General features: G+C 41.9%; 1 protein-coding gene across 4 annotated transcripts in view; it reads left to right on the top strand.

Annotated features, from left to right (window-relative positions):
* The window catches only part of LOC115079582 (solute carrier family 22 member 5-like), a 50528-nt gene that overhangs the window by 8913 nt on the left and 24922 nt on the right, over positions 1-16693 (top strand). For all 4 annotated transcript variants that reach the window (XR_003853329.1, XM_029583241.1, XM_029583242.1 and 1 more), the window contains exons 2-4: positions 23-126; positions 3107-3261; positions 13379-13550. Coding sequence is in view for 3 of the 4 variants with exons in the window: in XM_029583241.1 (XP_029439101.1) it covers positions 23-126; positions 3107-3261; positions 13379-13550 (431 nt within the window). In the remaining variant the exon portion in view is untranslated. The remainder of the gene's footprint in view (positions 1-22; positions 127-3106; positions 3262-13378; positions 13551-16693) is intronic.

The following is a 16693-nucleotide window of genomic DNA, read 5'->3' as shown; positions in this document are numbered from 1 at the left end:
TATTGATATATTTTGTTGGCAGTGGAGTCTAGTGTGTGAAAATGACTGGAAAGGACCATTAGCTTCTTCTCTATTTTTCGTGGGTGTACTTATTGGATCCTTTGTTTCAGGACAGCTGTCAGACAGGTAAAGTATGTGCAAATTACTATAACCTGGAAGCTTTTGTATTAAGTAACACCATTTTCTGGTATTCCATCTTGGGGTGATGGAGAAGAAATCCTTCCCTGAAGTCACTAGAGAATTGACTAATCAATAAATATATGGCAGGGCTTCCCAACCTTTTAGCTATTGTGACCCTATTTTAGCATTTGAAAATTCACATGACCCCCAGAAGACAACCAAAATACACCCCTGCTCAACAATTGCTCCTACTCGCCTTCCCAACATTCCAGTTTATCCCCTCTCTCAACCTCTGCACGCCCACATCTCCAGCCCTTTCACATCCCCAATCCCTTTGTATAACCCCAACCGATTCTTTCATCTCCTGCCTCTCAGAATATTTCCCTTCTCTCATCCTCCATCCTTCTCTTACCTCCCAGCCGACACTTGTCACATTCCCTCCCCAGCTCCTCTTACATCCCCCAGTTGATCTTTTGTCATCAACCTCTACCTTATCCAACCCTGAAAACTGCCCTGCCTCTCAATCCTCCTTTCAAACATTTTTCCCTTGAGTAGGTTCTGTGGTGGATAAGGAGAGGAGCAGTAGCCCATGCACATTCGGAGTGGAGGAGTAGCCTAGTGGTTAGAGCAGTGGGCTATGAACCGAGACCAGGGTTCAAGTCCCATTGTCGCTCCTTGTGACCTTGGGCAAGTCACTTTACCCTCCATTGCCTCAGGTACAAACTTAGATTGTGAGCCCTCTGGCTCTAAATAAAATAAACCTACTCAAGCTGGGGAGGGAATGTGATAGAAGTGTTGGCTGGGAGGTAAGAGAAGGATGGAGTATGAGAGAAGGGAAATATTCTGAGAGGCAGGGGATGAAAGAATCTGGCAACAGCATTACTAATGAAAGTCAGCATGGAGCCTGTGGGTTAGTGGAAGCTCACAGGCCCTGTAGTGGCCTTGATCCCTACTTGTGCAGGGCTTCCTGTTACTAAAAAACCTATGCAAGGGCACTTGCACTGCAGCAGCTCACAGGTCCCATGCTGCTGCTAGTAATGCAGCAGCATGGGACCTGCTGCCATTTGATGCAGTTGTGACCCCATTTTGGATCCTGACCCACAGTTTGGAAAACCTGATGTATGGTGTTTCAAGAGTATTTTTTAAAATTCAGTTACTAAAGAACTTAAAATAAATTGGTGATTGCAAACTAAAAGTTTGGACCAATAAATTAAACTGTGCTGATGTTTGCAATCACATAAATGCATGTTAAAAGCACCAATAACGTGGTTAATTATGCACATGCACACTTTTAATGCACATTATGTAATGTACTTTTATCACAAGCTAAATAATTATACAAATTAGCTCTATCTCTGAATGTATTATAAAATAATGTACATTAAAATCTACACATGTTAATACAGACCCGTTTCCATGAAAAACATAACTACACCACAGGGTATTGTAGTTAAGAAGTTTTGCATCAGTTGCCATTTTTGACAATCCAATGCAATTCACTTCTCCAGTGAAAACACCCAAAACCAAATCTTCAAAACACTGGTATCTTTATTTCCTTTTTTTCCTCTCTAACAAATGGATGTGAAAGTGAATAACTCCAGAAGCTCGAGTGTTACCAAATGAGTTTGCCTTTTTACAATATTGAACTTAATTGCTTACAAAAAATGCAAGGGAAGAACTTAGCATGTTTGAAGTTCAAAGCTTCTGCAATACTCAACAATAAAGGAACTTTTCAGCTGCCATCACATGAAAAAAATTCTTTTAAAATTTAATCTTATACAAGTGTGCAAACCTTCAAAATAGAATGCAATATCCACAACTTATTTAATGCTTTATAGGTTCAATGTTCTATATGAAAAAACACCAAATTCTTCAAACATTAAAGCGAAAGTGGTGTATTTTTTAAGACATGCCAGAATAAAGTGAAACATTCACTCAGTCTCTGACAGGAAAGTGCAGTATTTTTAACATGACATGCTAATTTGGCAAAAAAACCCCCACAACCCTATCATTAACATGGGCTGTTAACGCGCATCAATTATACTTTAACACCCTTCATTGTCATACCTTAGTACATCACTCTCAAAGAACTTAATTTAGTAAGCAATTTTTCCATGTTTATATGAATGTGAATAAGGCCTTTGTTAATCAGGTCCTAAGTTTGTTTTAGACAGTGGGTGCCTATGGTCCTTCCCAGGAATCCATTCTGGAGTTTAGTTCTCTGATCTCCAGCAATCCTCTAATGTTTGTTCCTTGCTCTTTCTCCATTACAGGCCGATTCAGTAAAAGTCGCGGGAGATCGGGCGAGTCCCCGCTCTCCTGTGCGCGCGATTCAGTATTTAAATGAGGGCCCTTGGTAAAAAGACTAGTGCGTCCCTAGTGCTTCTTTTTTGACAGGAGCGGCGGCTGTCAGCAGGTTTGACAGCCGATGCTCAATTTTGCCGGCATCGGTTCTCAAACCCGCTGACAGCCACGGGTTCGGAAACCGGATGCCGGCAAAATTGAGCCTCTGGTTTTCAAGCCACAGGGCGATTTAAAAAAATTTTTTTTAAATTATTTTTTACTTTGGGACCTCCGACTTAATATTGCCGTGATATTACGTTGGAGAGTGTACAGAAAAGCAGTTTTTACTGCTTTTCTGTACACTTTCCCGGTGCTGGCAGAAATTAATGCCTACCTTTGGGTAGGAGCTAATTTCTGAAAGTAAAATGTGCGGGAATAACTAATAGGGCCATCAACATGCATTTGCATGTTGCGCGCGCTATTAGTTTCGGGGGGGGGGGGGGGTTGGACGCGCGTTTTCTACGCACTATTATCCCTTACTGAATAAGGGGTAAAGCTAGCGCATCCAAACGCGGGTTAATAGTACGCTCCGCCGGAGCGCACTGTACTGTATCGGCCTGTTAGTTTGCACAGGGATGTTAACATTTCTTGCCCCATCTTCTGATAGGACCTGTTTCTTTTGTAATTCTGTTTTCCATGGCAGGTTTGGCCGGAAGAAGGTCCTGTTTGCAACCATGGCTGTGCAAACTGGCTTCAGCATAGTCCAGGTATTCTGCACGAGTTGGGAGGCATTTGCTGCGCTGTTCTTCATAGTGGGCATAGGACAGATTTCTAACTATGTGGCAGCTTTCATACTTGGTAAGGTTCTTATCTGTCACTCCTGAGCACTTGTGACGGATTGTTTTGGCCTCTAGAAGGTAGTGGTTTTTCCAATCAATATTTCAGTATATGCTTTAACTCTAGAGGCTAGAAAGGTTGATTTTGTGGTTGGTTATCCTTTTATATTCAGAAAGACAATGTATGCTTTTCATGTGTCTTGGACCCTTTTTCCACTTAAACATTTTTTTTTTAAATATAATTAGGGTGCTGATAAACAAGAAAAATATGCAGTGTTCAGTGTTTGCAATGAGAAATAAATCTCTGGTAGTAACTGTTAGTACTATTGCATGCAGACTTTGAATATTGCTTTGCATACATGCTAGTGCTCTAGCTCTGGTTTCTGTTGATCTCATGTAGCTATTTTAAGCTGTTGTATGCTTTTTCTAAGGACATGCTACACAGGACTACAGGTGCTGTTTTTTGTTTTAGGAAAACATAAAGTTTGAATTTGGTGATGGAAACGTATTAAACCATTGTGACTGAAAAAAAATTGCAACATGTCTGGTGGTTTTATATGCATGTTATCTAATGGGATGTGCCTTTGGGATGTTAGAGACCTGATGGCAGTAGTCATAACTGAATGAGGAGGATGAGAGGGCTGGGAATTATCTACTGATGACAGCATTTGAGAGCCTCTAGTGTGTAGAACTAATCAGTGATGACCTGTCAGTCAAAGAATAGTAGTAGTGGGTGGCCACTATGAGAACTTGAGTTTTTTAAAGGGTCTTTTATTGCTGCAGTATGGTTTTCTGATGGCCATTTTTCATGTTGGTGAATTTCTGAGCTTGGGAGTCCCTTGCTACTGTCCTTTGCATTAGTTTGCTGTAAATTGACTTCTATTTGTGTGCGTTTAACATGATGCAGTTTGTCTTAATATGGCAAATATGCTAAGATAATATGGTGATTTATAGTTGCTTGGCTTGCCTGTCGTGTTAATCTACTTGACTACACAGAAAAAAAAGAACAAAAACAGAAAAATCTATATATAGGGAGTAGAGACCTTTTGTTTTATGTTCCTTGGGACTTTAAATGTTATAACAAAAAAAAAAGTGGAAAATGGCTATTGCAACAGGAGGAAAATCAGTAGAAAAGTCTTTTTTTTTTTCTTTTTTTTTTGTTATAGCATTGACATTTTCATGAAAAAATACAATAAAAATTAAAAATGAAGGTCCCTGATAATGTAATATCAATTTATTGGACTAACTTTATACATTTCTTGATTAGCTTTTGAATGTGAATACTCTCTTTTTCAGGTCAGAATTCATATGAGCAAATGATGACATTACCAGAGTAATGTAATCTTCCTTGTTGTCCTGCTAAACCAGTCGTTATGGTTGGGATTTTCCTCTTCACAGACACGCACCTCATATGTACTCGGGGCTTATAAGGGTGGCATCATAGTGGATAATACTTTACAATCGTCGGCTCAGTGTGCTGCAGCAGTCAAAAAAGCAAATAGAATGTTAAGAATTATTAGGAAGGGAATGGTTAATAAAACAGAAAATGTCATAATGCCTCTATATCGCTCCATGGTGAGACCGCACCTGGAATACTATGTACAATTCTGGTCGCCACATCTCAAAAAAGATATAGCTGCGATGGAGAAGGTACAAAGAAGGGCAACCAAAATGATAAAGGGGATGGAACAGCTCCCCTATGAGGAAAGGCTGAAGAGGTTAGGGCTGTTCAGCTTGGAGAAGAGACGGCTGAGGGGGGGTATGATAGAGGTCTTTAAGATCTCTATTGATAGTGGTAAACATTACATCCTTGTGATGCTAGACCTCTCAGCAGCCTTTGATACCGTAAATCATGACATACTTTTAAATAGACTAGATGAAATAGGACTAAGTAACAAAACTATCAAATGGTTTAGATCGTATCTAAGCAACAGATATTTTCAAGTGCAAATCAAAGACGTTATGTCAGAAAAAATAAACCTTCAACAGGAGTTCAGCACTATTGGGCCATACTCTTCAACATATATCTCTTACCACTATGTCACCTACTGGCTGGTTTGGGCATCACTCATATATATGCTGACGATATCCAATTAATACTACCCATTGATGACCCTATTGAAAAAATATTAAAAATAGCAAATATGTACCTAGAGATCATCAAACAATTACTAAACCAAATGGAGCTAGTAATTAATATTGAGAAAACAATTTATACATTTAGAACGGAAAAACACGCAGATCGTTCAAAAACCAATAATACTCAACAACAACCAAAAAATAGCTAGCTGACAAAGTACGGAACCTAGGGGTAATAATTGACACAGAGCTAAGCTTACATATCTTTAAAAGTAAAGGAAGGTTATGCTAAAATCATGGTGCTTAGAAGACTTAAACCTCTTCTAACAACTGCCAACTTCCGATCAGTACTACAAGTACTGATTACTGTAACGCCCTCCTAGGCTTACCATACACTTCGTTAAGACCGCTACAAATATTGCAAAACACAGCCGCTAGAATCTTAACCGGCAAAAGCAAAAAAGATCACATCACAGAAACCCTGGCGGAATTACACTGGCTACCCATTGAACAAAGAATTCAGTACAAAACACTAAGCACCATACACAAATTAATACATAATGAAAAAGCAGATTGGCTGAACACAGCCCTTCGCGTACACGTCCCAAATAGAAACTTGAGATCAGCCAACAAAGCACTCCTCACCATTCCATCAATCAAAACAGCAAGGCTTACACAGGTAAGAGAGAGAGCGTTATGCTTGGCAGGACCCGTAGTATGGAACGCCGTGCCATTGGAGTTAAGACTACAAAGTAACAACAAAACCTTTAGAAAAAATTTAAAAACATGGCTCTTTAAATTGGCTTATCAGAAAGAGAAAGGAGAATAGTACCCAGGGGAAAGCAGGTACAAACAAACAAACAGGTGAACAACAAACACATAACCAACATCAATATGTGTATGATTTTATTTAGCTTAAGTTTCATTTTTAAGCTCGGCAGTAAAAGGTAAAAGTACAATGATAAAGGTAATATCGTAGCCTAAACCAATACAAGGTGAATTGGACATTGATTTATTACACTTACCAATTAATATTATTGCAAACTGTTACCGATCCTTAACGGCACCTATGTAACTTAAAATACTTTAGCATTATTTTTATGTGCCTTAACGTAAACCGTTGTGACGGTCCCCACCATACGACGGTATAGAAAAATGTTAAAATAAATAAATGAGGTCTTGAACGAGTAGATGTGAATCGGTTATTTACACTTTCGAATAATAGAAGGACTAGGGGGCATTCCATGTAGCGAGTAGACTAATCGGAGAAATTCTTTTTCACTCAACGCACAATAAAGCTCTGGAATTTGTTGCCAGAGGATGTGGTTAGTGCAGTTAGTATAGCTGGGTTCAAAAAAGGTTTGGATAGGTTCTTGGAGGAGAAGTCCGTTAATGGCTATTAATCAAATTTACTTAGGGAATAGCTACTGCTATTTAATTGCATTAGTGGCATAGGATGATCTTAGTGTTTGGGTAATTGCCAGGTTCTTGTGGCCTGGTTTGGCCTCTGTTGGAAACAGGATGCTGGGCTTGATGGACCCTTGGTCTGACCCAGCATGGCAATTTCTTATGTGGTTATGGGCCAGTCCCAGAAGAGAACTTGTTCCTGCTCTCAACAGCCCATAGAGTAGGCAGACTTTCTCAGCAGGCGAAGGCTGGATCCAGAATAGTGGAAGCTGAATGCAAGGCCTTTCAGCTGATAGTGGATTGCTGGGGGATCTCGATCTTGGACTTAATGGCAACCATGGCAAATGCAAGATTGGAAGGTTCTTTTGTTGCAAGACAAAGCCAGACTCTAGCAGCATATACACTGTCTTATGTCCTTGACCTCAGAGCAACCTTGTGTATGCCTTCCCTCCATGGCCTCTGGTGGGCAGGACAATAAAGAAGATAGAAAACCACCCCTCCATGGTGATACTAGTGGCCACAGATTGGCCAAGAAAACCCTTGTATGCAGACCTAGTAAGGTTGCTGGTGAATCCTCCATTACACCTACTCAGGGGGCAAGGGCTCCTCCGACAAGAATTGATTCTGATGGAGAATATGGACATCTTCTCTTATGGCTTGGCCCTTGAAAGGGCACGCTTGTGTAGTAGGGGTTACTCCTCAGCTGTGATTTCAACCATGCTAAAGGCACAAAAGCCCTCAAACTTGCACGTATATGCTAGAATTGGCAATTGTTTGAGGTGACCTGCAAGAAATGGGATATCTCCCAGTGGAGGACGGGATTACCATATATCTTACTTTTTTCAATTGGACTTGGCTAAAGGGTGCATGTTCTTTCCCCAGCAGTTCTGGATGAGGGAAACTCGGACATTTTCTATTGAGCCAGCACAGTGAAAGTAACAGCAATTGCACACTGTAAGGGTAGGGTTAGAGGGGTCCAGGGGGCATCTCACCCAGCTATGGTATGGTTATTGAAAGGGATAAAATGGGTTTCCCAACCATTTAGACCCTTAGTTCCATAGTGAGACCTTACCTTAGTCCTAAGCGTCTGGATCAGGCCTCCCTTTGAACTGATTAAAAAAAAAAGCTCCTGTGAAGAACCTCCTTTCAAGGTAATTTTTCTAGTAGCAATCTGCTCAGCTATCAGACCAAGGCACATCTCTGAGGGATCTCTGAAATCACCTCAGGGATTCTCAACTGGTGGAGGGACCTTTAGGTATCATCACATGAGAGTGGGGATCAATTTCTCCAATTTAAGTTTTTTTTCTTCAAAAAAGTACAGCAATCCCCATGGGGAGAAGTACATCCACCATTTGCTGAGATGGAGAAATACTGAAGGGCTGAGGTCACTGCATGGGTGTATGTAGGGTGACATCAGTTTTGAAACCTGACTCCATCTCCATCCTTTGCCAGGGGAGCATAACCCATTGGTCCTAAGGAAAATGAAATTAACAGGTAAGTAATTACTCCAATTGTACTGATTTATTATGCTGTAAACTACGGAGTCCTTTCTTTGGAGTTCAGCATAGATATGTGAAAAATAAAAATGAATGTTTACGCAACACCATTCTATGCTGACCTGATGGAGAGATCATGATCCTCAAAAGCTCATCACAAACTACTAAGTTTGTCCAACAAACAGGTATCACCTACAACTTATTTGTTGACCTTAATTTTATTTTACGGGAAATGCAATCTTCTGATACTCTGTCATGCAAAACAGCAATAAGGTTTGGCTATTAATGGTTTACTTGTAGTAAATGACTTCCTCATGGATTATGTGTGTCAACTTAACTTTTGGATTTACCCAGTCTTTTAGGTGTTTATGGCCTTGTCAGCTACCCTCACATAAAATGTTATTGCTTTAAACAACCTAATAAATTTGTAGTGAAGCTACATCAATATCATATGAACTCTTTTTCATTTTGTAACCTTGATGAGAGAGAGGGATCGTATATCTGTGTAAATGGAGACTATCGTGGAGGAGAGACGGGGACTATAAAAATGAGCAGTGATTCCTAATTAGTCAATAAGTGCATTCTTTGATAGCCGAACCTTACCAGCAGCAGATCCCTGTAAGTGTGCATGCCAAAATCCATTGATAGGTGTCATGAATGTGCAATAACTGGGATTTCTTTCTCCCAAAAACTGTGAATGCTGCATCCAAACTAAGGAGGGTAAAGATTGCGGTGATGAACATAAACTGGATTGGGCTAACTCCTTGTTTGGGATTTCTGACTTATTAGCTTATGGCTTCCATTTAAAATGTTTGATATGGAAACATAGGGGCCAATATAATAAAGTATTCTAGGCATAATACGTTATTTTACTTTCATTTTAGCATACATTTTTGAAGGGTTTTAGTGCACATAAAGGTGAATTTTAAAACCTGGTGTGTGCCAAAATCAGGAGATAATGTACGTCAGGCATTGTCTGACATCATGATGCAAAGGGGAAGCCTTAGCTGTACTCTTAATGCCCTTCAAAATGGGATGTGTCGTCCCCCCCCCCCCCTTTATTTTTCTCTTTTGCAGGCTTCTCTTCTCCCAAATCCTTGGGCTTTTTGGATAAGGGGCCCAAAGTCTTGATTCTTAAACATCTAACTGCTGTAACCTTGTCTTCTTCCTCTCCCTCGGAGCCTTCATTAGATTCATGTAGGTTACCACCTTCTGCTGAGGAGAGACCAAAATCCTGGAATCCCTTTTCCCCATCTGCCATTCTGCATTACCTGAAGAGGGACCTCTCTTTCCCATCGATAGCAGGCTAATTTAGCCATGCTGTATGGGAGCGTGTCGCGACCTTCGTAGGCGGAGCTGCCCTCAGTGAGTCACAGAGCTTGAACTTTGTGCCTCTGCGCGGTGTGTTCCTGAGCGACTCGGTCATCTCTCCCTAAGTTTCTTTTTTTTCCATGGGCTGAACGCACGTGGGCTTTCTCTCAGTGAAAAAATATTTTTTCTTATCTGTCTTTTCGTGATTTTTTTTTTTCAGTGTTTTTTCTCACCAACATGGCACCGAAACCTTCTGGTTTCAAGTATTGCCAATGCGGGAAATTTCTGTCCATCACAGATGGACATAATTGTTACATTTGCCTCTGGCCCGATCACGACCAGGGATCCTGTTGTGATTGTGGACGGATGTCGTGTCGTGTCCCCCCCCCCCCGAGCGCGCCAACGAGCGGAATGCATGGACCAGCTCAGGACATCGGGCTCGTATGCCCCAGCTCTGACGCAATCTTCGCCCGGCCTGGTGAAGAAACAGATTGCGCACCATAAGCGGGCTTCCTTCCTGGGACCACGGGAGAAGCCTCGAGACATCATACACCTACGGTGCCCAAACAATCGAAAAAGGGGTCGTAGTTCCCCCTATCTCAAAACAAAGACCGGCTGCGTCGTCCGGGTCACAGGGATCTGTCTACGGCTCTTCATGCCGTACGACGCCGTTGCTGTTGGAATCTATGGTGCATGATCGATGTACGAAGCACTCGACACATGCTCCATCCTCGACGCTATCGAGGCATGTTGAGCCGTCTTTGGCGCCTATGAGGCATCACGCGGCACCTCCCTAGACAGTTAAAAAAAAAAAAAAAAAAAAAAAAAAAAGTAAAAAAGAGAGAACGTAGTCGTTAAGTCCTTTCTCTACCTGAGGGAAGCTCCGCCTACGAAAGTCGCGATGCGCTCCCATATGGCATGGCTAAATCATCTGCAATCTACAGAAACACCGTTTTTGGTAAGCAAACTTGCTTTTACGCCCATTGTCTTTCATTTCCCAGTGGACTTGCTATATCTTGTAGGAGAGCTCCTCACTGCTCTCCTCTTCCTGTTCGTATTGTCTGGGAGATTACACCCCCCCCCCCCCCCCCCTTCCACTTGGGCCTGCTTCTCTATTAGGTTCCAACCCTTCCTTAGTACTACTACAGTCAGCCCTTCCCTTGCTGTCCCTCTGTGTGGGCGTTAACACCTCCCCTCAGTCCTTCCCAGGCAGAGCGTTTGCGTGCCTCCCCTCCTCTGCATCCCCCTGGCGCACCCGCAGTTCCCTCGGGGGTTCCGGTGCTTCATGCTTGCTGCAAAACGAGCCTACTATGGTGCTCCGCTTGCGGACCCAGTAGGAGCAGGAAATGCTCCCAATCTGCCATCTTTGGCAACTCGCGCTACAGTTATAGACCTTGCTCCACCTTGGCATCCCCTTAACTGTTGCAGGGTATGGGGGTAAAGGGATTTTGTAACAGGCCTGAATTGGGTCTTGGATTCAACATAAGGTCCAGAATTTCTGCCTCTTAAGCATTACATGCTCTCGTCCTGTATCTCCTGCTATCCCAGCTGCCTTAACCTGTACCTCCTGCTATCCCAGCTGCATTCCACCAGTCAGAGGCAGAGAACTACTGACATGGTTCTGGCTATCCCAGACTGTATAGTGTCAGAAGGAAGGGAAAAAAAGTTCTCTGCCTCCATCTGCTGGTAAAAGAGTGGAACCCCAGGAGTCCGACTAGTCTGTAGGATAAAAAGGAAATCCTAACTAACTACCTTGCAGTTTAACCCCCTTGTTTCTCACAACCATGAAGAGTTCCAGTGACTGCTGTTCAGGGGCAAAGTTTGCTTCCAGTTTTTTGTTTTCTGATGTTTCTGCTTCCCTTAGACCTTGAGGTACAGAGCTTCAGGGGGCCCTCTTTGTCGCTAAAAAAACAAAGTGGAGCTCAGCCCTTGTCTCAAAGGCTGAGAAGCAAGGGTTAAGTTTCTGCTAGTCTTCAGCTTCAGTTCTTACAGCCCACAGGAGGAATTATCAGCACTCAGGCTTCTCGGGATGGTCACAGACTGGACTGTCCTACTTAGCTTCTTGCTGCTTTTAAGAGCTTACTTATGCATCATTAAGTTCATGCATATTAATGTGCATGTACAATTAAGTCTGTCTATCCTTTCACATTCTTTCAGAGCTCTTTTGTCCTCTTTCCCCAGCAGTTCATAACTGTCAGTTAATGGATAACCTTTCTACACTTGATTTGACTCAAATTCCATAAAAAGAGGCCTAGGATGCCTGAACATAAGAACATGCCATACTGGGTCAGATCAAGGCCAGCATCCTGTTTCCAACAGTGGCCAATGCAAGCTACAAGTACCTGGGCAAGTACCCAAAACGAAGTATATCCCATGCTACTGATGCCAGTAATAGCAGTGGCTTTTTCCTAAGTCAACTTGATTAATAGGTAATGGACTTCTCCAAGAACTTCTCCAAACCTTTTTTAAACCCAGCTACACTAACTGCATCCCCTGGCAACAAATTCTAGAGTTTAATTTTGCATAGAGTGAAAAAGAACATTTTCAGATTAGTTTTAAATATGCTACTTTATAACTTCCTGGGGTGTCCCTTAGTCCTTCTTCTATTATCCGAAAGAATAAATAACTGATTCACTTTTACCCATTCTAGACCTCATGATTTTAAACACCTCTATCATATCCCCCCCCTCAGCTGTCTCTTCTCCAAGCTGAACAGCCCTAACCTCTTTAGCCTTTCCTCATAGGGGAGCTGTTCCATCCCCTTATCGTTTTGGTTGCCCTTCTCTGTACCTTCTCCATCACAGATGCGGCGACCAGAATTGTACACAGTATTCAAGGTGCGGTCTCAGCATGGAGCGATACGGAGGCATTATGATATTTTCCATTTTATTCACCATTCTCTTTCTAATAATTCCCAACATTGTTTGATTTTTTTTTTTTGACTGCCGCAGCACACTGAACTGACTATTTCAATGTGTTATCCACTATGACACCTAGATCTGTTTCCTGGGTGGTAGCTCCTAATATGGAACCTAACATTGTGTAACTATAGCATAGGTTATTTTCCCTATATGCATCACCTTGCACTTATCCACATTAAATTTCATCTGCCATTTTGATGCCCAATTTTCCAGTCTCACAACGTCTTCCTGCAATTTATCACAATCTGCTTGTGATTTAACTACTCTGAACAATTTTGTATCATCTGCAAATTTGATTACCTCACTCGTCATATTTCTTTCCAGATCATTAATAAATATATTGAAAAGTACAGGTCCCAATACAGATCCCTGAGGCACTCCACTGCCCACTCCCTTCCACTGAGAAAATTGTCCATTTAATCCTACTCTGTTTCCTGTCTTTTAGCCAGTTTGCAATCCACGAAAGGACATCACCTCCTATCCCATGACTTTTTACTTTTCCTAGAAGCCTCTCATGAGGGACTTTGTCAAACGCCTTCTGAAAATCCAAATATACTACACCTACTGGTTCACCTTTATCCACATGTTTATTAACCCCTTCAACAAAAAGTGAAGCAGATTTGTGAGGCAAGACTTGCCTTGGGTAAAGCCATGCTGACTTTGTTCTATTAAACCATGTCTTTCTATATGTTCTGTGATTTTGATGTTTAGAACACTTTCCACTATTTTTCCTGGCACTGAAGTCGGTCTTTCTGAATCTATATCAGGCTGCTGAACACCATTTACAAATAAAGTGTGTGATAATTTTTTCTTTATTTATGGACCATACTGTCAACGTGAAAAGATGTTAAACTATTGTAACAGATCATACAAATTCTAAAAGAGCAAGTGTAAAAATGCTAATTAGTTCCTTTGTTTTCAACAGGAACAGAAATTCTTGACAAGTCAATTCGTATCATCTTCGCTACATTAGGAGTTTGCATATTTTATGCATTTGGCTACATGCTTCTCCCATTCTGTGCTTACTTCATTAGAAGCTGGCGGATACTGCTTCTGACTCTTGCTCTTCCTGGGTTGCTATGCATTCCACTGTGGTGGTGAGTATGAATCGAAAACCAGCAATCTCCACTGGCCTCAAGCACAGACTGCAACTTCTGTGGGTGTTTTGTCGCTAATATAACTTCTCCATGCTTTCTTTGCAAAATCCTGCTGATTCCCTTAATGAGTATGACAATTTTTTTTATTCTTTCCAGTGACTTTTTTAGAGGGCAGTTCTCAAATTGTGTTTGGGAGGAAAGTCCATGGGTACTTTTTATCTGTGAACTTTGCTCGAAGTTTGAAAATGAAAATTGCACTCACTCAAAAAAACTTTGCCTTTTTATTTAAATTTTTGATTGGAATTTTAAGTAGTATAGTTCAGTATGGATATCTGGTGTGTCTGAGGAATCAAACCTCAAAATCTGATTTGGCCTGGGGTGTCTGAACTGTGTTTCTAAGTTTGGATATCTGTTGGATTAAGGAACTACCAGTACCATCCTGAAGCATCTTTCTAGGGTTTCAGCTTTTTAAAAACAAATTATATTAAATTTCACTAAATAACAGGAAGGACAGACAGTCAGGCAGTGGCTTGAAAGGCCTGGGAGTTGATTCTCTGGGCAGAGCAGTACTTAGAATGGCTGGTAGTGTCTCACATCACTGGAATGAACAACCGTTGAGGTTGATTTTCTTAGTTGGAGAAAGTTAGACCCTGGGGAATGGGAGCTGTTGGAGCAGTGATGTAGCTTATTTACAGAAGTTAAGGGTATCCCGACCAAAGAACATCAAGATGTTGCAGTTTTACAGCCGCTGAACAGAATACAGTACAGAAGGAATCTATTCTCTGATGCTGCCGTGGACTCGAGGGATTCTTCTTTGTCTTCCCTCCGCAGCCTCAGGTGGTAAAGAGATTATGGAGGCAACATGATCATGGTAGCTCCAGAGTGGCCACATCGATCATGCTTCCCAGATCTGAACAACATGGCCATAGACAGGCCCCTGAAGTTTGGACATCAGTCAACTCTTTTCCACCAATATTTTCACGTCAGGCAACTCACTTCTGTCTCGTGGCTTCGCTTCTGAGAGAAGACGACTGAGATGGGATATTCCGAAGTGGTGTCTTCCACCTTATTGACTAGGTGACTTTCTACATCCTTGACATAATGTCCTGGTCTGCTGTTGACAGAGTGCAACCTCATCCTGTTCAGCCTATGGTGTCACATACTTTGGCTTTTCTACAAAAAGGTTCTACTCAAGGGATTGGCCTTTAACTCTCTCTTAAGAGTCCAGGTAGTGACATTGTGTTGTCTCCGGGGTAAGGTGCAAGGGTATCCTGTCTGCACCTCTGTATGTGTTATGATTCCCTCGGGGAGCTAAGAACTTGCGTCCTCAGTTGCTGAAAATTTGTCCATTTTGGAATCTGAATTTAGTCTTTAGAGGAATGCGTGAGGCTCAGTTTGAACCATTAAAGAGTTACAGTTAAGGACTTGTCTCTTTTCTTGGTGATTATTTGTTCAGCCAGGAGAATTTTGGAACTCCAGGCGCTGTTATGTCAAAATCCCTTCCTAAAGAGATCTGATTCGGGGGTATTTTATGCATGGTGCCTTCTTTTCTGCCTGAGGTAGTATTGGCATTCCATTTTAGACAGTGGAGCTTCCAGCTTTTCCGGATTTGGATTTCTCTATGCCTCACATGGGGAAGCTTTGTCTCTTAGATGGGAAGCATGCAATATTGCGGTATCTAAAGGTTACTTATGATTTCTGTAGATCAGATCACCTCTTTATATTGTGAAGTGGTCCAGTTGTGCGGTGGCTGAAAGAAATGTAAGTCGACTCGATCGATTCCAAGGGGCGCATTCGACGCGTTCTCGGGCGACTTCCTGGGCTGAGTCCACAACATGTCTCCTCATGAAATTTGCTGGGTGGCTACTGGGAAATCGTTGCACATTTTTGCTAGACATTGCTTGGATGTCTGTGTTTTGGCTTCCATGTGCTTTGATAGTTTACTACGAGCGGAGTTCTCCAGGGCCCACCCAAGTTAAGGAGAGCTTAGGTATTGGACTAATCTAGGAATATACAGGGAAATGAAAATTGGTTCTTACCTGCTAATTTTCATTCCTGTAGTATCACAGATCGGTCCAGAGACCCGCCCATTTACTTGGGGGGGGGGGGGGGGGAGAGTCCAACACTTGTACTGTTACTTTGTATATAGTGCGGAGTTGATGGAGGTTTTTAATGCTGATTGCTTGTGTTAAATTTGGCAAATGAGTTTTCAGTTGTCTCTTTGGGCAACTTCACCTCCTTCTGGCTCATTTGAGAGGAGGGAGTTTGTTTAGTTTACTTAGAAATTTATGGTTGTTGCTATCGGCTTGGCTACAGGTCAATACTAAGGGACTGCAGGTGGCACACTGGGTTATGTACAGTGATAGACACTCTGTCTCCGTCTGACAGAGTCAAAACCCAGGAGTCTGGACTGATCTGTGATACTACAGGAACGAAAATCAGCAGTTAATCAATTTTCCCTTACTTCTGAATTTATTATGTATAAAACCTTTTGTAAAATTAAAACTAAAAGAAGGTAGCAAGAAACAGTTGATGATGCCTCTAGGGAGGAGGAACCATAATTACATGTAGAATAGTATTTACCCTGGAAGAGGACTCCCTTTTAGGGGACAGATGAAGTAGAATTCCTGACAGGTTCCCAGCAAGCACTGCATGAAGGAATAGCACAACAGCTAGCAGCTGCAGCGATTTAGACCATTTAGAAATGAGGAACTACCCCAACTGGTCTCAAAGGTATCCCATCCATTAAAGTTGGAGGACGAGCAGCCTAAACAGGAAGGATTAAAGAGGGACTCAATACTGAAGGGCATACAGAAGCTCTCTAAAACATTTGTTACTCAGCAATAATGGAAATGCCAGGAGTAGAATGGGAACACTGGGATGACACTCTTAAATCCGGAAGGGATCCTCAGGAAACTGTGCCAAAAATGCAAAGGAAGATACAGGGAATTCAAGGTCCTGTGTATTTTGAAAGATTGTCAAGGCTGTATGTACAGCTTTTCATCAGAAAAGAAATCACGAAGGAGGGTTTTTTTGGGTTGGGGTTTTGTTTTTTTTGTTTTTTTTTTTTTAATGGGAGGTTTGATCCAAACAGTTGTGTTCCAGTGGGATTGGGTGGTAGGATACTAACCCCAGTATTGTAG

This window comes from Rhinatrema bivittatum, chromosome 18, assembly GCF_901001135.1.
Source record: "Rhinatrema bivittatum chromosome 18, aRhiBiv1.1, whole genome shotgun sequence".
NCBI lineage: Eukaryota > Metazoa > Chordata > Amphibia > Gymnophiona > Rhinatrematidae > Rhinatrema > Rhinatrema bivittatum.
Note: the sequence above shows the minus strand (reverse complement) of the source record. Positions and strands in the feature narration are given on the sequence as shown.